This window comes from Corvus kubaryi, unplaced genomic scaffold, assembly GCF_017639235.1.
Source record: "Corvus kubaryi isolate FWS band 111438036 unplaced genomic scaffold, C.kubaryi_AGA036_p1.0 71, whole genome shotgun sequence".
In the NCBI taxonomy this organism is placed as follows: Eukaryota; Metazoa; Chordata; class Aves; order Passeriformes; family Corvidae; genus Corvus; species Corvus kubaryi.
Window position 1 is genome coordinate 3762956 of NW_024582059.1, and position 23684 is coordinate 3786639.

General features: G+C 40.1%; 1 protein-coding gene across 3 annotated transcripts in view; it reads left to right on the plus strand.

Moving 5' to 3' along the window:
* Nucleotides 1–20982, plus strand: part of EGF (epidermal growth factor) — a 59012-nt gene extending 38030 nt beyond the window's left edge. The window contains exons 15-25 of one of the 3 annotated variants that reach the window (XM_042049802.1): nucleotides 335–502; nucleotides 1227–1376; nucleotides 1810–1956; nucleotides 2605–2721; nucleotides 3758–3883; nucleotides 6059–6178; nucleotides 8150–8300; nucleotides 10860–11024; nucleotides 13840–13942; nucleotides 16899–17001; nucleotides 18438–20982. In XM_042049802.1, the coding sequence (XP_041905736.1) occupies nucleotides 335–502; nucleotides 1227–1376; nucleotides 1810–1956; nucleotides 2605–2721; nucleotides 3758–3883; nucleotides 6059–6178; nucleotides 8150–8300; nucleotides 10860–11024; nucleotides 13840–13942; nucleotides 16899–17001; nucleotides 18438–18661 (1574 nt within the window). In that variant the 3' untranslated portion in view covers nucleotides 18662–20982. Of the gene's footprint in view, nucleotides 1–334; nucleotides 503–1226; nucleotides 1377–1809; nucleotides 1957–2604; nucleotides 2722–3757; nucleotides 3884–6058; nucleotides 6179–8149; nucleotides 8301–10859; nucleotides 11025–11137; nucleotides 13128–13839; nucleotides 13943–16898; nucleotides 17002–18437 lie in introns of those variants that run through there. The other 2 variants (XM_042049803.1, XM_042049804.1) reach the window with 2 other exon arrangements.
* The last annotated feature ends 2702 nt before the right edge of the window (nucleotides 20983–23684 follow it).

Here is a 23684-nt window from a genome sequence, read left to right on the forward strand (position 1 = left end):
TGAAAGGCTGGTCCCAATGCTGCCTCAAGAAATGATGACGTATGAGGTAGAAGCATCCTGTGAACTAGATCTGGTTGGAAGTCAGCAGAAGTGTAGAGACTGTACCGAGTCAGGCAAGTGTCATAGCCTCCTTTGCTAAGAGCACAAGTAACATGTGCCCGTGGTCCCCTGCTCACAGCCACTCATCCCTCTCCATGAGAAATCAAAGTGGAGCACTGGCTATGGCTAGGCCCCTGTGTTAGAAGTTGACCTATATGCAGATAATGCTTTCCTTTACAGGGTTTCTTGTGTATGTCCTACAGATGTGGAAATGATAAACCTCGTGTCTTTGTAGGCCACCCTTTTGCTGTAGCGGTGTTTGAGGACCACCTGTGGTTTTCTGACTGGGCTAGGCCATCACTAGTGAGGGTGGACAAGAAGACCGGCCAAAACAGGGTACGTCTTCGAGGCAGCATGCTGAGACCCTCATCAATGGTTGTAGTTCATCCTTTGGCGAAACCAGGTATACTGCAAAAATTAAGCAGTCATTCCCTTCCAGCCTCCTCCTGTTCACTGATACCAGTAGAATAGATGTCCCTGGGGAAAGGATTATCTTCTCAGAAACAGACTCTTTAAAAAGCCTTGCATAGTCAGATTGGCATTTATTGAAAGTATCATCTGGGCATGTGTCCAAGGAATGCTGGCAGATTTATGTTCATGCCCAAGAATAGATGCTGATCAATTGCCATGAGTCTACCACAGTCTTTCAATTCCTATTTATCCTAGTCTATTAGCACCCTGCACACACCAATAATAATAAATGACATGGAGAAAGATTTTGTGAGATCTATTAGTTTTTGATCAAGTAATTTGATTTTCTGTCGGGAACAATCTCCCCGTAAGCAGAAAAGAGTATTTCAATAGACCAGGATTGAGAGAAGGTAAGGTTCCTTATGTCCTTGTAAAATTAGGACTCTAAATATTAAAGGAGAAATAAAGGAAATAAACTAATAAAAAAATGTGTTACATGTATTAGATACAGAGTGCATGAATCTCTTCTCCTGCCAGGGGCTAGGTGATAACTTCTGTGCTTTACTATATGAGTCTGTTAAATAAAAATAATAAAATTTAAAAAATCTTAGCTTTTGTCAGTCCTTACTCTTTTCCAACTGCTTCAACTCTGCATGTCTAAACAGCGATGTTGACTGAAGAAGCAGCTTGTTAAGTTTCCTGTTTTTCCTCATTAGGGACAAATCCTTGCCTTTATGAGAATGGAGGCTGTGATCAGATCTGTGAAAACAGTTTTGGAATTGTCCATTGCAAGTGCCATCCAGGATTTGGGAAAACTCAAGACGGGAAAACCTGTCATGCTCTAGGTTCTTCCAATTCAACAGCAGGTACAGTCCTCCAGCTCCCAAAAAGACCCCCCTCAAACCCCTGAGGATCCTGACAGATAGCACTGGAAAAATTCACCTTACTCTAATGTAAGGAATGATGGTTTCTCTGAAGAATGAAAATGCTGGAATTTTGTCCTTGGGACAATAACATGTTGTCTGACCACCGTAATTTTTCCCTTGGCACTTTAGCAGTGAAAAAGATGTGTGCAGTGCTGACAAGTATTGTGAGGAATGAGTCACATGTCTTCTCTTTTGTATTTGAGAAAAATCACCAGTGAGTGAATAATTTGAAATGGTTAGTCTGGGAGGATACCAATGTTTATTTCAAAAGGAAACCACCATGATTATTGGAAAGTAGACAAGTGTTCGAAAATCAGAAGGCTATTTCAGTAGATTTAAATAGTCCGTGTCACTTTTTTCTTGTCTTTTTCAGGAAGTGTCTCTGTGCACAAGGAGGTAATGCCAATGCCACCACCAGAGACTGTGCTCCAGAGCACACGGAGCACTGGGATTTTTAAGGATACAGACAATGGGGAAAAGCAGAAAATAATTTTTTTTATGGCTGAAATCATGATATCAGGTAGAGTCTGATAGTTATCTTCCCTATAGTTACTCTGAGGCTCTGAACAGGTTTATAGAGCAGAAAGAAGTCATAGACTTTAAAGAAAGAAAGGCTCATTGTCAAGACTGGTGGTATTGATGCTCTTAACCTTCTTACAAGAATTTGAGTCTGTGCAATTATTCCAGGGAGGACTGCTTTTTTCTTTTTGTCTATATTCCTTGGCTATATCAACACACATTGATAATATTATCCTGGTCTAGAGAACAAACTTTTCCAATTTGGAACACTTGAGGAAATCTCTCCCTTAGATTTTTAAGTATATTGCATTCCTCTAAACTAAGTTAAAGTAAACCCATTGAATTCTATGTATCTTTGATGACAGTAGATCATTAAATTTTACAATAGGTTTTGGATAAAGTTTTCAAAAATCCTGATACTAAACGACATATCAACTCCATCTAGACAAAGAGAACAGCTGTAACAATTGTATTGGCTTGTCATTATTAATCCTGGAGAGCTGTTTCAAACCTTGACAGTAGGTTCTGGTTTTCTTAGTTAGCCAGTTAGTTAGTTAGCTTGTTTGTTTTTCTTTAATATAAACTTACAGTACCTCCTTTGATATTTCCAAATACATCCAGGTTTTTTTTTGTTTTTTTTATGCTGTAGATGAAGACGACTGCACTGCACTAGAATGTTATGTCAATGCAGAGTGTGTTTTGCTGGAAGATGGTGCTATGTGCCAGTGTTTGAAAGGATTTACCAGGAAGGGGAAATCATGCCATGGTAATAAAAACATTATTATAACTTTTGAAAAATTTTACATTGGGAGAGAGGAAGAAAATCTATCTCCTTTCACATTGGCAGCTCTGCTGTGCAAGCCATCAGAGAAAGGTCAATAGTATGAAAGGGATGATGAGCAGAGAGCATGTGAGATGAAATGGCTGATTATCACATGCCTTTTTTTCCCCTCAAGCCATGAGTGTTAATCCTATTAATATTAAGAAGCAATAACAGGGATAATAAAAGTCTAATGTATTTATTTGTTAAAATTGACTAATTATAAAATCTCAGTCCATAGACATGATAGTTGATGTATAATTTAGACATAAGGAATCTCTTCAAAATTAGTATTCCTGATGTAATGTTTATATAAAAGTGCTGCTCTAGTTTCTTTCTAGCACTAGAAAAAGACTCTAACAGCCATGCAAAACATTGCTCAGGGTGGTCTTTAAACTTTTGGACTTGTTTGCAACATAAATGGAAGAACTTCTTTTCTCTCATAAAGGCCGAGAGGAAGGTTTAGAAATCGAAAAAATACCATTTGGTGGCTAAGCATGAAGACTCAGAAGAATCTGTGTTGCTATAGAAAGGGAAAAACCTTGTAAACTGAAATGGGCATACGTTTCTTTCACTGTAGTACTTTTTCTTTTTTTAAGCCTATGTGTTCCTTCGCAAAACAAAGTTTCCAAATGCTCTCAGAGGTCTTCTCCAACTTAATGCAAACTTATGGTTCTATAATATAAAGCTTTTTTGGAATGAGATCATTTCCTCTGAACAGGTTTTTTTTGAGCAAACGGTATTTGTGATCTCCAGTTGATAGTACCTGGTTGACTCTCTTGGATTTTAGAACGCCCCCATCAAATTTCATACCAAAAATGACCACCAAGTCCTTCTCTCCTTCTCTTCCCATTTGCTTCAGATGCACAAATGCCAAGTGACAGCACAGTCTGAGGGAGACCCATGGTGTAGATGTTTCTGTTCCTTGACTGATGTGATGGTTCCATGACCCGCGTGCCCTGTCCTTTGTTTTGTCTCACAGATGTTGACGAGTGTGCTGTAAATATGGACCGCTGCAATCGAAATGTGTCCGACTGTATCAATACGGAAGGGGGCTACGTCTGCAAATGCCTGGAAGGCTACACTGGAGATGGAGTCCATTGCTATGGTACGGGCACGTGTGAGGGCTCTGCTCTGCCTGAAGGGCTGGGGCATTTCTGCCTTTTTGATTCCTTCCTCCCTGTTTGAAGTGTGGTAACCTCAGCATCTCATCAATATGCAAAGCCTGTAGTTGTCAGTGAATATCTCCTCTCAGTGTTTGCACTCTTTTTAGTGGCTATAGAAGGAGAGAGAGGAAGAGTGAAGGGGAGGAGGGAAGTGGAGGTGAAGGAGTAGAGCTTTATTGGAAATCGTTGCCATGAATATAAACGAAAGCAGGTATTGAGTGTGTCATAATACTCATCAAATAATTCCAGGTCTGTTTAATAGGCATGAGGTTCAAGGTGTGACACTGACAACTTGAGTACATTTAGAGTCTTGTTAATAATCAGACCCACTGATTTGCCCATCTAGTTCTAATGCCAGGTCTTTAGTTCATTCCTTACGTCTCTTAAATTCTTAATCCATTTTAGTGGTAAATACGAACAGGAAGGTTTTTCTCTCCAGTATTTGACTAGCACAGTTTGTTCGGAGCTTTATGAGAGTCTTGGCTTCTCTTTTGTCCTTTTCTTTTTCCTTTTTTACTTTATAGCCTAATTCAAAGCCCATTAAGTTTGAACCAATTCTTACATAATCTTTACTGGACTTTGGTTCTTCAATGCTGATTAGGATGACTGAAAAATTAAGAACAGTATCATTATTATGGGTAGAGTGTGGAAACTATCAGAGGTAGAGGAATCGAGAGGGCCTTCTGCCTGCAGGGGTCAGAGACAGAGCTCATGTCTTTGAGGGTGTCTGGAAGTGCACACAGGAGTGACAAGGTCCTCTTGCCTTCCCAGCACCACCTAGAAGGCAAGTCCTTAGGCAGCCCTGGGCTCTTACTGTCTTATTTACCACTATACTGTGGTATGGCTGTTCAGGATGCACTACCTTCCACTGTTACTGAAAAGTAGTCTATTATCTTCCTGCAGTCTTTAAGTCCAGAAAACAGATTCTCAGCATTTTATAGAAGATGCAGCATTATTATGAAGTAAACATAACCAAAATTAATTTTGTGTTCGATGACTTGAAATGTACTATGAAAACCAGAAACTGGCAAGCGATTTTGTGGTTCAGTTGTAAATGCCTGCACAGTGTCCAGGAATGTGACAGTGTGTTCAGTGATAACACACAGTGAGTGTATGTTGTCTTGGTGAAATCACATTTCTTGAAATATGCTGCAGCAGTTGTGTTCCCCCTTTTCATTTTTTTTTTGTTTTTGTTTTTTTTTTTCTTTTTGTATTTAAAAGTGTTCTGAATTTTCTAGACTGTTTTGAGCCAGAGCCTGTTAATTTTACTGTAGAAAAATTCCCAGCAGCTTAAGCAATCATTTCACAGAAATTGGGGTAACAGATCTGTGATTCCCTGAAGTAGATCTGGCACATGTACTCTGCTGACAGTTCATAAAATGAATCAGAGGTTCCCAAACTCTGCCATATAAACCAAAGGTTTCACCTTTGAGGGGAGTGCTTTGGCACTTAGCAGTGTGCAGGTGCCAGCCTGGCAGGAGCTGCTGCTGTGGGCTTTGCAGAGGAGTGGAGGCAGGAGGAGGGTGTGCAGCAGGATGGGAGTGAGAGATAAATACAAGCCTAACATGGGCTCTGAGCCTGCAAACTCTTGTAGTCAGGGAGCCTCTTCACAGTCATTCAAACCCTCACTCATAGAAGTGTTTACACAAACTGAATAAACCTGGAGGTTTCTAGACACTTTTCTTCTACCCAAACTTTTTGTTCAGGCTGAACTAGGTGGGTGGTGCAGGGGTGGGCAGCTCCCCACTCCCAAACCCTTCTGCTGTGTTACTGCAGACATATGGATCCAGGCTGCAAGCTATGACTAGCAATGCCAGGAGAATTCATCTGGTACAAATAATTATCTTCTTCAACTCTACTGTATTTGTTCCACTTCGTGGGGAAGCCTTTCCCTCTTTCTCCCTGTGGAGAGTTTCTGCAGCAGCACAGCATGCTCTTGCTATAGAAAGTATGCTGATTGCTTTTCCATTGGGTTTTCCATGAAGGCATACTTGCAGAGGGAGAGATCTTTGGTGTTTTTCCCCACTGCCTGGGGACCGCAGTGCTGCAACTGCTGCCCTTTTAACTGATGCTCTGAGCCATTTCGTTCTTCTAACTGCAGACTCTTTGGGTGACAGATATTGATGAGTGCAAGATGGGGTCCCACACCTGTGGAGAGAACATGACCTGCACAAATACAGAAGGAAACTTCACTTGCTCGTGTGCTGATCATGCCTCTGGAACTGGCATCGGCTGCAGTGAGTAAATAGAATGAGTAAATAAAACAAAGTGGCCCTAAATTAAGAACTGTGTTCTTGGATAAATTGTTGTACCTGGAAACTAAAGGATCCCTGCACAGTAACACTCTGACCAGCTTGTGGATCCATTTAGCATTGCCTTTAGGAGGCTGTTTTGTAGTGGACCAAGGAAAACAGATCCGAGTTTAGTTAGGAAATATCTACATTAAGATTCAATGTGAATTTTTACTGTCTAAATGTAACAACAAATCTATCAAGTGTCATTTACAATCAACAGCAGAAGTAAATACTCCTTGGAAGTAATATTTTTGGGGGGTAATTTCAGCCTGTGCCATTTTTCAAACTCCCTGTGCCTTCTGTTACTCTGCAGAAGGCTAGCACAGGAAATGCACATGATTTAAGTGCCATTTGATTCCTCAGTATAAGCTTGTCTCTCAGTTACAGGCACTAATTGTTCAGAAGGGCTCTGAAACTCCTTAGAAAATCTGATTACCAATTTACTGAAGGGAACTCCTGACGGTTCAGCACTAGTGACTATCCGACCCTCATTTTAGTGCCTCAATGTGGTAGCTGCAATCCTTGAAAATGAGAGTGACTCGTTTTATTCTGTGTCACCCTTCTTGGTCAGGGTGAATTTTACTGCAGATTGAGTAACTTTCTGATGATGGAGGGACATTGTGTGGCTGTCACAAAGCTGTTTCTTCAGAAAAACAAGGAAATTGTGGCTTTCTTAAATAGAACACCCATCAGGATTCCCACTCCCATTTCAGTTACTTAATTGTTCAATAGTTTCAGGTGTCACTCAGGAAATTATGATTTTAAATGATGCATGACTTGGAAGCAATGTTTCCTAGGTCCCTCATCTGTCAGTCTGATCCCAGGTCTTCACAGGTGTTAATAAACTGTTTTAGTTCTTTTAGCAAGATGAAATTTTCTTTTCTGAATGCACACACACCTGGGGTTCACTATAATCACTCATCCCTTTCCATTCAGGCTCTTTGCCATGGCAGTTCTCCTGCTAATGAAATTTTAAGACCCAAATGTCATTGAAGGTCATGTTGCAATAAAACTAGTGTGAGTCATAGAACTGATCCCACAATTGTATGAGAATGATTAGGCATGTCTCTGCTAATCCATACTGCTGGAAATTCTTTGCCATGTAGCTGTTTTGTTCTGACCTATAGACTTGTTGTAGCATCAAAGTAGGCATGAAAACACTCCTTTTCTGTAAGGGCATGTCTGCACTGTGGTCATGCTGTGCAGAGAGATATTAGTGCTACCTTTAAAACTAGCTAGTTTGGATAGCTGTGTGGGCGGCAGCACGTGTGATTCAGAGCAGGCTACAGAACCCTTTGAAGAACTGGGTCAATAGGGTTGCCTGCACCCCAGGGTTCCTTGCTCCCCCAGTGATGCTGTCATCTGTACCCGAGCTAGCCTGAAACAATAAAAATGTGTTCTGCCATCACACAGAGATGCAATCGACTGGATGGTAGCAGAGTAGAAATAATCTGCATAAGAATGGCAAGTTGCTTGTGAAAACTTCTGAGTCTGAGATCCAAGTGCATGAAATAAAGTCACCCTTCACCTCTACCTCTGACTCTGGTAATTTATGTGTGGTAGACATTCACCGTATGCCAAAGCTGCATAAATTGCAAAAATTATTTCAGAGTAAGCACCTAGACAGTTGGTGCAGTTTTTCTTCAGAGCTGGACTCACACATCTAAATAGACAGAACTCAGTCAATCACTGCAGGTCTTTCACTGTAAATCTAAAAATCAAGCATATCTAACAATTTGATCTAAATTTCCGTTTGCCTAAATTTGATAACAACATAAGCAAAAAGGTGAAACACTAGTAATTAATAGAAATTAGATATTTTTACCTAGTTTTGTACCTTGAAGTTCTTTCATAAGATTATGTTGCCAATGAGGCCAAACGTTTGTGATGTCCTTGTGAAACTCTCTGTTTCAGAATCTACCATTGCCCCAACTGCTGTCAGCAATGGATACACTACAAACGCTGTGCAAGGCGATCCTGTAGGATGCCCTCCTTCGTACGAGTCATACTGCCTCCATGGGGGAGTGTGCAATTATGTTTCTGATCTGCAAGACTATGCCTGCACGTAAGTCCAGAAATTTGTATTTTCTCTGCTGAAGAGTGGCACTCTTGGAATGCTGCCCTCGGTTAACTGCAGGCAGTGATGAGTTTGTCCACAAATGATGTTCGTGTCACTCATTAGCATTAGAATCTCTTCTTTCCTGTAAGTTATCAGTGTAATTTTCAGGGCATGGCCACTCTATTCACACCCGTTGAAATTAACAGTAGGATTGGATCTGTTCCCTAAGCACTTGATTCTTTGCTTTGGCAATGGAAGGTAAGTCGTTAAATGACTTAGTGCTCATGGCTTTATGAAAGAGATGCTTGCTCTCTTTCCAGTACGTGTTGCACTGACTTGCACCTCCTTGTTGGCCTTGCTGTTCAGGTGTAGCAGTCACTGGGATGCAAGAGGACATCTCTGTCTTGTCTTCTCTGACTGGGGCCAGGGAGCAGTCTGGTGTCAGCATCTTCCATTTCAGAAAGGCAGAAAAGGATAAGATATAATTGCCCCCTTAAAAACAGGGAGAGTTGCAACGAGACCTCAAAATCGAGACCTGCTTCTCCTGTCAATATTTTTAACCCTGTCAATATTTTTGTGAGGCCTATTTCTGGGTTCCCCAAATGCAGGGGAATACTGATAAAATCAAGGAGAATCTCATCTCTCCAGAGGTCAGCCTTGGCTTGGTCAATGTGACAACCTAGTCCCATGGAGTAATAATCTCCTCAAAACATTTAGTGTTGGCATTTAAGTGTGTAACCTGATTATAATTGAATCTGTACTCCTAATCTTTCTTCAAAATCAAGCATAAAATCTTTACAGTGGGACAAATCCAATGCCTGCCTCCTCCCCTGGGGTCTCAGGTGGTAAGTGAGGACCTGTGCAGGGGGTGGATGCTGTTCCAGGGTAGGCAAATCTCCCTATGTGTCTCAGGCTTTCCTATTTTGAAATTTGAGTGGTCTCCCCTGCCTACAGATCTCTGTACCTGTAAGAATATGAAAGGAATGTGTCTCATGTACACATATGGGAATGAGGTGGGTGCTTTGTGCTGTGGATTTCTTGAGATCAGCAAAGCCCTTGGGCAAAGACATTACAGGAGACAAACTCATAGTCATCTCTGGTGCTTGTTTTGAATTTTTAGTGTAACTTTTAGAGGCATTGTAAACTATCTATTTTCACCTCAGAAGTTTCCTCTCTTGAAATTAAAGAGTCTAAACCTGCAGAACTTTCAAATTGGATCACATAATTCTTTTTTTCTTTTATCTGTTAGGCGTTACTGCATAATGAGAATTCAAATATACATATTTTAAAGTTTTGGAAGTGGAAGCAGTTAAAAAATTTAAGAGCAACCATGCTTAGCTGTTGGGGTTTGTGTGTGGACGTTGCTGGATTCCATGCCTGCTGAATTCTCACTAGATGGCAGCATTCATTCATGTAGGCTCTAATCTATTAACTACCAAAGGGCAGGAATGGAAAAATGTTATCTAGCAAAAATCACATGCCAGATGTGATTTGTATTTTAAGTAATAAAAGATCTTACACTAGAAAGTAGATCTTCCAGCATGATTGAAATTCATTGTAATCTAACATTAAAAAATTAGCATTTTTACTGCCTTCCAGCACACATGCATTCTAAATTGTGACAGAACGAAAGTGATTGTGCCTGATTTAATAATGAATGCTGATACAATGTTTTCATGATATTAGGTAAAAGCTGCTGCAGGTCAAATCCTGTTTCTTTTTCTCACTTGACTAGCTCTTGGACTTGAGTAAAATCAGACTAATTAGAATTGTGAGGAGTTGAGCCTACGTTGCTGAGGGATTGTTATGAATTGAGTAGACTTTTCAATTTTTCCATCTACTATTTATGTGTCTTGCCTCGCACAGTAAAACTAGGCTGGGATTATTTTTGATGTATTTCTCAGTTTCTAGTAATTTTGATTTGAGGGTTTCATGCATTGACAAGATATTTCTATGCTGGGTTTTACAATGGTAAAACCAAACAAATCAACAAAAACTGCCTACAGAAGAAGCTTATATTAAAATTAAGTTTTGAAGATATTTCTAACCCTTATCATGGGGTTTTTAAAAACACTTTCATTCATCATTAATTTTAAAGTAAAGATTCAGATTAAAATTTGGTTCTCTTAGCCAAATCGCTCTGAAAATATGAGTCAGTCCTGTACTGCTTCCTTTAAAGGAAGGGAAGCTTGCTGCTGAAAGAAGTTAAATGGAAAATCCTGGGGAAACACTAATCACACAGCAGGATTTACAGGATTTAAGAAACTTTTTTTTTCTACTTTTTACCCATAGTAATCTAGTAATTACAATCTCTCTGTGTAACTCTACAGGCGATTCAACACCAGCAAAAATTACAGCGCAAAAAAAATTAAAGTACTTCTAATACTGGATTCTACATGTTCCAACAGCATTCCTTTAAAATAATTTTGTCTTCCCCACTGCAAAATTCAAGCAGATGTTTCTGTAGTGGTGATCAATGGCGAACCAAGGCGCAAGGCGACAGGAGTGGCGGCGTGGGGCTGTGCCCTGCCACCCGCTGCAGCGTGTGCCCTCTTTCCTTGGCAGATGTGTGACGGGCTACGTGGGGGAGCGCTGCCAGTTCAGCGACCTGGAGTGGTGGGAGCAGCAGCGCGCCGGGCGGGCCAAGGTGCGGAACATCACCATCACCGTGTGCGCCGCCGTGCTGGCCCTGCTGCTGCTGCTGGGCGTCCTGGCTGCCTACTGCCGCAGGTACTGCTTCCAAACGGGGCTGCCGCCCTCCTGTGCTGCTTGCACAGAGTGCTCGTGGCTGGCAACGTGAGCTGGTCCTCAGCTGATGGAAATTCCTATTCTTTTCTTTTCAGTAACTGCATCTGTGAATAACACAGAAAGTTCTGGCACGTCCCCTGCCCGCAGAACTCACATTGGTGTTAGTGAGCAGACGTGTCTGGAGGGAAGAAGAATAGACCTTATTAGGTTTGAGGAGGAGCCATAATTCATATTGAGGAGAGAGCTCAGGAACATGCCATTTACTTCTTCCTTGGTTTCCTTTCACAGCTGTAGATGTCTGGAACTGTCATGGTAGAGGTTGGCTCTTCTCCACCAGCTATTCAATGAGTTTGCCTTCGTTTGCCTTTCAGTGTAGAATTCCACCCGAAAATTTCCTTGCCATTGAGAAAAGCAGCCTACTAACCTTCCCAAGGCAAACTTCCAGAGTGATGTTTCCAGCAACAAACATGGAAACAGTTTTCCTGGCAGTAGAAAGAGTAAAATCAGGGATGTGAGTCTAAGCACATCTGTTGTAAAAGTACTCCCTGGCATTTTCCATGGATGTAATGAATTGCACAGATTTGGGATTCTTCTTGTGGCAAAAAGGATTCCTACAGTCACTATTTAAGAACGCAGCCTGATGTGAAATTAAATGTCATCGCTGTCCCTTAGACTGGAAAGTATTAAGCATTTAAGCTAGAGTCTTTTGGCCATGACCTTGGCAGACAGCTGTTCTCAGAGGCTGATTTAAATGCAGGATTTTTGTTTGTGGTTTAGGTCAATTTTAAAATTAGACTCTCCTAGACACAAAAAGTTAAGCTACAAAAGAAGTTAACTGTGTAACCTAATATTATCCATTCTTATTTAATGGTTCTTGGCATATTTAGTCCATAAAAGTAGAGAAGCTGCAACATTTCTTATTTTCTATTAATTAGTGATAGGGGTCCAGAACTGAAGCTAAGTGTAGCCTGTTTTTTTATCATAACTTGGGGTTCAGATTTTGATCAGTGGATATATAAAGAACAGAAAAATTGTGAGATTCTTATATTTCCCATATATTTCATGCATTCTCTTATGAAAAATAGACAGAATATGATTTGTTTAAAGGTATGAAGATATTAAATTTCTTCCCTTCCTCTCTCTTTCGTAATTTCTCCCAGATTTATGTTTCTTTCTTGCCAAGTGCTTGTGATCAATATAACTGCTTACCACAACAACAGGTTTTCAATTACACGCTTGACTGAATTTGAACTGCAGCAATTACTAGTATAACTAGATGAAAATTAAACCACTGATCTAAAATCCCTATTTAACTGGAGTCTGGAAACCAGTAAGTGGGTTGAAATTGCTATACCACTTTTTCAGATAATCTACTGTATTGCAAAATGTCCCGATTAAGTCTGTAATAGTCCTGTTCCTTCTACTGCAAAATGGAGATGCCTATCTCCTTTCAATTGAAGGAAATGAAGCTGGAGGTCTACACCTGCCAATTTGAAAATGTGTGAACTGAAGGCCAAGCATGCTGAAGTATTGTGTTGGTTTGTTCAATGACTATTGTCTGCTGAAGAGCACAGTGTTATTCTTAAAGTTAGGTTTATGCAGTCTGACTGTATACTGTGCCAAGTTTTATCTTCCATGGGAAGCAAGGAAACAACTCTTTTCCACAAAAAACCCCAAACCTGTATCATAGATTCAACACCTCAGTCATAGATTCCTCCACCCCAATTGGCCAAGGTCACACAAAGTAAAATTTAATTATGTTGTATTTTCACGAAGGGAGCAATACATGGTAATTATGGCATGTGACCTTTCCTACTTCGTATATAAAGGTTATGCAGAAATAAAAGTAAAGTTCCGAAATAAAAGGAAAATACCTATTTTCTTTGGTAAATACCTACTAAATTTTATTTAAAATAGGTCAGGTAAAAAGATGTTATAACCTCAGACTTCCAGAATTTGAGAAGTGCAACATTAATTTTGTTAGCTGATGCTTAGGAGGGCAAAAACATGTATGCAAAGTGAAAGAAGATGTACTGATTTGGATCTCAAGTGATGCAAAATAAAATTTAATGTTTGGGCCTATAAGGGCTTTTAATACTGCCTTTTAACTGTTTAACTGTTTAATTGCTGTTTAACTATAAAAATAACAAGCTTTGAATTTATGGAACTAGCCTCTTAGAGCTGATTATTCATACCTTTTCCATCTTCAGATTGTACTCTTGGCTTTTTCTCCTTAAGCCGATTCTGTACGTCATGAGTATTTCCTGAAAGAACTTATTTCCAAGCTTTTTGAGACTTTCAGTTCATTTATTTCATAATAACTTCTGAAATTGTTGCTTTGTATAAATGATGCAGATGAATACAAAAGTGACTTTCATAATTGTAACTACCGATAGTGTACAAAAATACAGTCAGACTTTTATTTCTGAGCTTCACCCACAGACACGCTTCATTGCATTGCTTGAAACAAATTTTTATAAGAGAAATGTATTATAAATAGAATAATATAAGAAAATGGAAGGGTCTAGTTAAAATTACGAGGCCTATTGTTCATTCTAATGAATGACCCTTTAGAGATGGCACATTGGGACAAGCATTTGTACACTTCTTACTGATTTCTTTTTCTGACAAGCTATTTGTCTCAACCACTGTGTGGTAATGGATAGCAATACACAAACCAGTGAGAGAAAACAAAATATACATACTTCTGTGAATACTGATAGAATAACATGTGAAAAAGGCAGCATCTGTTCCTCTCAAAGCAAAATAACTTGCATCAGCTTTTGTTCTGTTGCAGAAGTCAGAATTTGTATAAGAAGAATCTTTATGCAGACGCGATAAGAGCCGCCAGCAGCCGCGCTGACAATCAGAACGTAACACCTACTGGCAACAAGCCTCTGGTAACTATATTAATGTGGAGTGGAGAAGGAATCAGGAAGGATCAAAGAGTGTTAGGGATCCACTTGAGATTATCCATCAAATAATTCACATCTTAAATACATTAAATAACTGCTAGAGTCATCAAGTGCTTTGCTGTGAACCCTAGTTCATCTTACCTCATTGTTATCCCTCAAAGTTCACAGTTGCCTGGATATATTGCAACCATTAGCCAGTGTTATTGTTAGCTTTGAACACAACAGTTGGGGAACTGTGTTCTAAATTAAGGAAATGGCAATGTGATGACATGGCATATCACACAGCTATTTTCACAGGAAAGTATGCCCGCTGTAAAAAAGGCTTCTTGGGAGCCAAGTATTGTGTGTGCTACATGAGATGTTGAACTCTATTTTGGGGCTTGATTAAATTAAATGTCTTGTATTAGAAGCTGCTGCCTTGTAAAGAAAAACAACCAGGATTCTATCAGGCTGCTTGGTAGGGTATATAAAGTTCCAATTTTACACTGGTGTAGGTAAAAATGCAGACACGGTCTGGTTGTCCAGGCCTGTGGCTGTTGTCATTTTTGAAGCTGCATTTAGCCCCATAAAATCTGGTCTTAGGATCTGATTCTGACTGGCATTAGAATGACATTACACTGCTGGATGGTTGCAGTTGGATCTTGAAGTTGTCAAGTGACATAACTGGCGTCTGTGGCTACTTCTGTGCTCAGTCTGAGACTCAGACTGGCCTTGCAAATGATTCAGTGAGAGTGTCTGGCAGGATCTGTGAGTGGGTAGCCACTGAAGCACACTGTCAAACATATGTTGGTAGTACTGAATTAACTCAACCCTGGTTATGGCATATGGTTCCTTAGCTGCTCAACTGCATACTCTTATGCATGTTTTATCATCAGCACCTTTCCTTCAGGTAGCGGACAGCAAATGAGCTGAATCATGGCAATGCCATAATTTGCTCACAGCAGAAGTAAAATCCACAGTTTGCAAAATACCTGAGGTTGGAAAAAGCAGAAACATTTGTTGGGACTGAGAACAGTTTGTTGCCTGGGAGCGGTGCTCTAAGAGGCCTGCAGCCCATCAGCTCTGTCTCCACCTTCTGCTGACCCTGCAGTTAATGCTGGTCACCAGTGACATTTTTGCTGAGTATAAGGTAACTAAACAGCTAAGCAATGGACTGAATCAACAAAAACAAATCCAGCTTTTAAATCTATTACACATTTGTGTTACATTTCACTATGCACCGGGAGACATTGAACACATTAATAAAGTAATTTATTGCAATGGCTTGTTGCACACTGGAAGAGCAAATCACTGACCCTTTGCTAATTATTGGTGCTTACTCAGTAATGGATTGCTGTGGTTTCATGCATGTGATTTTCTCTGTGCTGATGTAGCCATTGATCATTAAGTTCACCAGGGCTTCATGCATCCCTGCACTCAGGTTAGAAGCTCTAGAGTTGCCAAAAAGCTGTGGGAAATTGTCCATTTCTACTATTCACTTCAAGTGGATTGTTGGAGAGCTTTATGTAAAAAAAGAGATTATACTACATCAGGGACAGAAAGCAATAGCTGCTCAACTCTTAAGGAGCTGGAATAGGTTTTTGGGTACTATTGATGTACACAACATTAATGATCTTAACAAAGGACTTCATATTGGGACTGTATGCTGTGTATGCAGTAACTGTAAGGAGCTCATGAGTTTCATTCATTTGGTAGTCCACACTGCCATTTCTCAGTTGTGAGGATGACGAGAGAGAGTGCGAAGACTTTCTTGTTGTTGCCTGTCTAGGTTGATACAGAGGATACCTAACTTTTGTGCTATCACACACATCAAAAGTTAGGTATCACGATACTGAAACTATACCTATAAGTTGTCCAAGCATTATTCACTTTTCCCTTTACTTCTGCTCTGACAGGTGAGGGTACAATTAGCTAAGGGTACATTTAGCTGAGGGTATGCCTGCATATTTTTTGACATTCATATTAGAGTTCTGTGAGCAAGGCCAGGTTAGTCCTACTGGTATGTAAGCCTTGGTAAACTTCTGCACGTGCCTGGATTTTGATGCTGTTCTGAGACTTTTCATCCACCAAGTGTTTTGCTTTGCCCACTCAGAGATATTTTGCAGAACTGTGTGTAGCTGAATCTCTGCCGGGGGTCTGTCACATGTGGGTTAGCAGCTGTGAGAGTACAGATTTTTCATAAATGAACTGATGCCTAAATAGGTGCACCTGCTACATGTGTGTTCTATTCACATAAATCCCCTGGCTATCCACCTGGAGCCCTGAATCTGTCAGTCCTTTTGTTGGAACATCTTATTTACAGATGTTTTCTTGTCTTCCCTGTCTCTGCTCTTTGAGCCTTCCCCCTTTACTGGTTTTTCCTCTTTCCCTCTGTACAATTTCATCATAGTGCTTCACATTGCTTCTTCTACCCCTGGTTTTTCTGTTTTCCCTCTCGTCTTTTCAGCATGTTCCCCCAGAGGGTCTCATCTTCTGACTTCCACTGTCACTGTGGCATGATGGAACCATACCCTGCAGGAGATGCTGAGAGCCAGGAAAGGAGGCTCGCTTCCTTCCCCATGTTTGACACAGTTTCCTGCTATCTGGATTCCTGCAGATATCTTTAACACTTTAAAAATAGCCCTCAGTACTATGGAGAGGGTTGATTTTCATGAACTTTTGTTCTTGCCCTTGGAAATTTTGATTTTCAAGGCAAGGGCATTGGTAGTTCTTTACTAGACTGGGACTGTGAGCTTTCCAAGGAAAGACTGGGGCTGTCATCAACCCAAATGTTTAATTACCTGCAGGGGAAGGGTCATCCCAGAAGCCAGGATGATCTTTTTCCCTGTTCAGTGGTTGGTGTGTGTGGCCCTTTTAGTTTGCCTCTAGGGTTTCAGAAAACCAATTCATTTTATGTTAATTTGGGCTCTGCATATTTTGTGCACATTGTATGTATTTGCAGTTTGCGGTTTTTAAGGAGGGTAACAGTTCTCTGGAGACTAAAGCAGTTGATCTAATTGAGTGTGAGACAGCAGATCCTCATCCTGCCTGTCCTTCAGAATCTGGTGAGTAGGATGTCCTTCCTTATTAGATCTCTTCTCACCTTGTACCAGCAGGAGCAGGCTGATAGAGGAGACAGAGAAACCCAGATTTTATTTCTGGCAGAACCCATATTTGTATTGCTGTGAAGAGACCATTCAGTCCTTTGTTTTGCAGACTAGTCATGAGAAACTATACTACAACAGTGCTTTCACACTCATAAGAAGCCAGAGGCTTCTTGCAATGAAATAATATCAGATTTTTGCATTCATATAGACCTCCAGAGCTTTGCAAGTGAAGTTATGCTCATCATACTGTTGGGGAAGGGATACCCATGGAACAGTACACTTTGACAGTCCTTATTCATTCAGGCAAGATAACTGGAAAGGTGTGAGAAGTCCCCATGGCAGCAACTGCAGTTCTGCTTTTTGTGTTAAACAAGCTGTTTGACTGCTTGGGGAGTGTTTGCTGCTTGAACAAAGATGAGATAAATAGAGGAGATGTGCCTTTCGTCACTGGTCCAAAGGCAGCAGGCAGCACAGAAGCACGCAACAGGCTTCCGTGGCTCTCAAGTTACCACTCTGAATTTTAGGAAATATGGCCTTCTAGGTGGCATCTGAATCTCTTAATTGGTCAGATGGTGAGAACTGATGGAGAAAGACTAATATCCTTAGACATTTGTTTTATTTACCATGTATACTTCCTAACTGCAGAAGTTACTAGAGAAGCCAGTTTGCCTCAGTCACTAAGAAATATGCAAAGGCAAATGTTTGAGGATACAAATAGGCAGGCATCTTGCAAGATTTTCAAAATTGCCTGTCATGTCCTTAGACATATATTGAGTAGTCACTTTATTCATCAGTAGAAAATGTGCCTCACATTTACTTAGATGGACTAATATTGGGAACATGTGTAGAACTTTACTGTCCGGCAAAGGAAGACTGATGTTTCCCATTAGGAGACTCTGTTTTCATTTACAGCTTTATCAGATGCAGGTATTGGAACAGAAATTTCCCATGACAGGTGTCTGACTTTTTCCCGAAAATTTTAGCAGAAGTGGTTCCGCCATCTTAGACAAAAAGAACAATAAATAATCTGGTATTTTCTTTAATGTATTAAGGGAAGTTCTTATACCATGCCAGTGAATGATTCTAAGATCTTTTGACTTTGAAGCAGGGATCTTAATTTTCCAGGCAGGTAATCTTCCTGTTATGGGCATGCCTTTTCCTGTTATGTATTAAAAGAGAAAACCATGGATCTAGGACAAGTAATTTCTTAAAATCTGAAGCAAGTTCTTGATTTTGCCTGGTTTTTTGTTCTTGCATCATGAGTTGGTATTGAACCTGATTCTGTGCATTCTTTCATAGCTTTCATCTCTCAAAGCTGCCACTACATTTCTTTAAGCTTAGCTGTTGTGAATCTTTTCACACGGCTTTCAGTAATACATATCCATTTTCTCCAGTGGAAGAACAGCCTATAACGTATGACAAAGCAGCAGAGACTTTGGCTGAAGAGGAGAAAGAACAAGGCCATCAAAAAGAGGTTCCCATTGGTGAGAAAGCACATCAACCCATGGGAGTGGTGAGGGGCCCTCCCCAGGCCCCCTGGAGCATCCATCCCAACCCCCTGCCAGAAAGAGAGACCTACAATCTTGCCCCAGCCAGCCTGCTGATGCAGCCAGACTAGAAGCAGTCTGTGTTTGAATGGGAAAAGGAGGAAGTCATCAGAGAATGGGAACTCACAAAACACTGAAGCAACGCTCATTTTTTCATTAAAATCTGCTTTAGAAAAAAGCCACCATTACTCAAAACAAAACAGAGAAGTCCTCGCCACTCCTTCCCTGTCATCTCTGCTTGGAAGAATTACTGTGAGCAACGTGTTGGCAATGACTACTTCATAAGTATCACTGCTGCTAACCTCATTAGCTGCCTGCTGAAAGGTCACTGAGGGGGAAATAGACGAGTGGATGATTTATCAGTGATAAGTATTTTCTAAGGGAGCTTGTTGCAAGTAGTGATCTTTACACACACACAGAGTCTAGAAACTGCCTAGAAAATGGGACACAAGAACAGCTGCAGAGAAACAGGAATGGAGGATAACGCAGAAAAATTAGTTCAAATTACTACTAAAATATTTTTCATGGACACTATATGCCTCTCCCCAGTGCTGCTGACAGACCAGAGTGACTTAGTGGATTTCACCTGAGATGTTCTTGCATCTGGTTCTGTGAGCAAGCACCAAATAGGATCTTGTATTTCTCAGGTTTGGTGTACTGGAGGATGATTTGTGGGCATATGTTATTAATGATGGGCAGCATTTGAGGGGAAAGGTGATGCCTCCATTTTATATCCAGTCTACACTGATTCTTCAGAGCATAACAGGATTATTTCTGGACTGGGGAAGGAGGCTTGTGTTTGTTTTCAGCCCTGCAGAGGGGCATGTACTGGAGCTGTACTTGCTTTACAAAGGTGTGCCTGGCACCAAAACCTGGCCCATTATATAGGGCTCAGTGTGAGGACAGAAGTCCAGCCAGTTTTTATTCCGAAAGAACAGGAGGAGTGGGACAAAACCACAAAAAAGCCACCTCAGTTTGGACTGATTTCCACTCAACTGATTTGTGTTGCCTGTTAAATCTGAGGGAACAACTGGAAAACTCAACCAATTTTTCTTGCAACTGGATTTCTAGCACCTAGCAGGTTCCCTTTCAGTTATTTACTCTCTTATAAAGCCCTGTTGTATGCAGAGATGAGGTCAGTTGTTTATTGTGAGATTATCTCAGTTGGTGAGAGCATGGTGCTGATAACACCAAGGTTGTGGGTTTGGTCCCTGTATGGGCCTTTCACTTAAGAGCTGGACGTAGTGACCCTCGTGGGTCCCTTCCAACTCAGAACATTCTGTGATTCTGTGATATCAACTGATTTTCACCAACTTGTCTTGACTTCCTGAGGCTGTTTTCAGAATGTTTTGGAAGACACCTGGAAATCAGCTAAATTACTAATAATGCTTTTATTATTGGTAGGGGATCTCTCAGTCCTCTGTTTTTGAAGCCTGCTGTTGTAACCTTTAAGCCCTGCTACAGTGCCCACAACTAGTGTTCCTTGTAATTCATAAGCTGGATAATAGTGGCAAATATGACTAATTTGTGTGTTTACTATTCTGCTTTTCTGGGTTCTTTTTGAGTCCTGCCAGAAAGGTATGGAATGATGTAATTTTTTTTTTTAACGAGCTCTATAGGCTGATATAGGAAAGAGTATTGAAAAGTTCTTACCTCTTATCCAAACTAGTTGCACACTGGAGTAACTTTCTGAAGTCAGTTTTATTTTATGTTGGTGAAACAGTAAGAACACTGAGTCCAAGTTGTCCAAGAGTTACAAAAATTATAATGCTGTGTTTTGTAGAGGGTTGTCACTTATTTAACTTCTAAAGTGATTTTTGCTGGTGGTTGTGAATTGTTGAGTCTGTTTTCTAACCACATCAGTTCTGAATTCAGAATAAACTTGCAAAATATGCTTTTCCAAAGCTTGGTTGAAACTACTAGCAGTGAAGACCCCTTCTCTTGTGCGAATGGCAACAAGGCTACTTCCACAGAAAGAGAAATAGTTGAGAGGTGTTGGCATACTAAACTGCATTCAGGAACAGGCAACTACAATTGTGTTGAATCTTTTGGATTTGGTAGATTTGATTTTAATTTCATTAACATTGTTAAAAGCATCTAGTTTGGATTCCCTGGTCTTTCAGATCGTTACTGATCTTCTGTATTTTAATGGGAAGAGAGTCCAGGTCTAAAGGCCCCAGTTCAAAAAAGCATTTTGTTTCCATAAGAGCTACTCAGTAAAAAGACTTTGATCCCTTCGAGTTTCTCTGGTGAAGTATGTTTATGTGCTTAAAATTCAAGTGTTGTGTTGAATGACAGTCAACATTTCACTGGAAGCTTCCCCAGTCAAAAGAAATAAAGATTTGTAACTTTGAACCTTGCCTAAATAAAGATGTTTCAGACTTCTTAAAAATTGGTTTGCTATTCTATCCTGGTTTTTTTGTTTACTTGGCTGTCCTTCCAAGGATCTGATTTTAAATTTGGTAGTATTCTTTACAGAATAAGATAGGGAAACCAAGCAGATGTATTTTTGTAATTAGGGTGTTTGGAGTTTTAAACGTTTCCTAAACTCAGCTCTAAACTCAAAATAATCTTCAGTGTAAAAACTTGACATGAAATTTCAATTCAAATATAATATATTTGGTTTATTTGTTGTTTATAAAGTTATTGATTTATACAATAAAAAAAACCAGACAAAAATCCCTGGTGTCCCTCTTGTTTTAAGAGAAGAGAATGCACAATTCTGGTTTCAGTGAACCCATGTCAGGTAAATTGAAAGCTCCACTGGTTTCACACAGGCACAGTCTGTAATGTGTTGGTGCGGCATGTGCGGGCATCATGGGTTTCTCGTTCTCCACCCAGAGAATCTATACTAGTGAGGATTATCTGCTGCAGCTCGCAGGTATCCCACCTTGAATATGGTAAGTTTTTATTTATATTTTATTTATACCTTTCCATACACCAATCAAATCCATATAAACCTCTGTGTCCACAATTAAATGATTCTTATGAATGCTGCTACTTATTTGTCCAGAAATATTATCCATGGATTCACAATATGTTTTCAAATTGGTTGCCAAGATGTTCTGTTCAGGCTTTACATGGAGGTCAGTTGAAGTAAAACAGTTGAATCCTGGAGGTTCCTCAGTTTTTCTGGCTAAACTTTCTTCACCAAAAATGCTTTTTAAATTATTAGAATTTCTGTGTATGTAACAAACTTAGTGTTGATCTTCAATCCTACTGGTGTACTCTGACTTCTAAAAATGAAATGTCCTCTGTTATATTAAGCTGTAAAAGAGGAATTTAGAAACATATTGGGAGAAAATCTTGACAAGTCCAAAGTGACAAAACCACGGACCATTTTAAAGAGCAAAGTGACTCTGTTTAGTTTAGTAAATCTTGACTTTATTGAAATCAGCATTTCGATTGGCTAAAGCTGTATTTTCATTGTAAAGAAAGTGAGGAATGGTTCATGCTCATTCATATGGGACACGGGGGATGCAATGGTTCCTAGTCATAGAACTGCATGACACATCTAATTTTACATCCCTTTTGCAGTCACTTGCAGCTTTGCAGAGATTTATCTGTTCATCTGAAAAAATTTTTCATCTTGGTGATCTCTTTCAGGATGAAAACCTTTCCACCCCCAAAAAAATTCTATGGAAAAAGTGAAAAGTTATTCAGAATGGGATTAATTAGGGGAAGGTTATGCCTTCTCAATATATATTGTGGTTTTGTCTTATTGAGAGTAATTTTATCTTATGTTTTTTCAGGGTGATGCCTACAGAGTTCCATTAGTCTTCAGGACACACTTGGTGTTATTGCTTCACTCTCTGATAACTGGCCATCTTTATCTCTGTGCATGTGAAAAGGAAAGAAGTTAGTGGCATTAGAAACCTCCTCCAGAGCCCAGGAATGCACCCCAAACACAATCTGCAAGGGTGATAGCCTAATTTGGCTTATGTTCCTCTGATCTTTTATTGAGACTGCTGTTTAATGCCAGTTTTGATGTGCACCAGAACCAGCTAACTTTGTGAAGACCATTCATCATGGGATTAACTTTCAGGCACTCCTCAGTACTGAGGTGGACTAGATTCAGACCCGTGAGAAGCCTTTGTCCCTTCTAGCCAGACTTAGGGATCCTTAATATCCTTCAACTCCAAGATTTTGGAGCTTGACTTTTGAGGCAACTGCTGCAATAATCGTGCATAAAGATGCAGAAGCCCTTTTGTAGTGGGTCCCTGGCCACCATCACCTCTTCTTCCTCAAGGTTAACACCTGTAGGTGTTACAACCAAAATGTTTTCTCCTTGCCCACTTTCTCTTTGGAGGGAATGGTTGTGGCTCTTCCATTCTATTAGGTGCAAGCTGAAGCTAGCCCAAAGACTACAAGGAATTTCTACACTTCATAGAACAAGACCCTGTAGTCTGGCAGCTTTGTGTTTTCCAGGTAAGAATTTAGGATATAATCTCCAAGGATAATTTTAAGAACATCTGAGTCCTAGACCTGTTTTTGCTCTCACTCACTGCTGCATGACACAGTTACCTTTCCAAGTATCTGGTTTTATACCACATACATTGCTGGAGCTTCAGTTCACCGGTACTCTTGTCCATGTTACCCCTAATCTGTCCCTGTCAGCCTGACCCTCACTGTATGCTCATTGTGGATTTTAGGATCCTGTCTGACAGCCAGTTTTCAGCCCATGTTGCAATGTTGGCCTCACCCGTGTGGTCTTTATCCAAACCGATTTGGATTGGTTTTAAAAGAAAGTCAAAAGACACCATGTAAGGGAATTACTCACTTTTATGTGAGCAGATACTGGAAACAGAACAGCTGGAGTCTTGGTCCATTAATAAGTTCCCTAGGTATTAATAGGATGCAAAGAATGAAAAGAATACTTAATAATTTATAAAATAATTAGCTGCTCTGGGATCTCTATCGATTAAAGACAAAAATTTTTATGTGCTACATTCAGTCTACAAAACAGTGTGCACACTTAAATGGACATGATCTTTTAATATTGATTGAACAAAATAATACATTTGATTGTGATGTAATAAATTGAAAGAATGCACAGTTGATATTTCATTAGTCTATTAACAGTAGTTAATCATA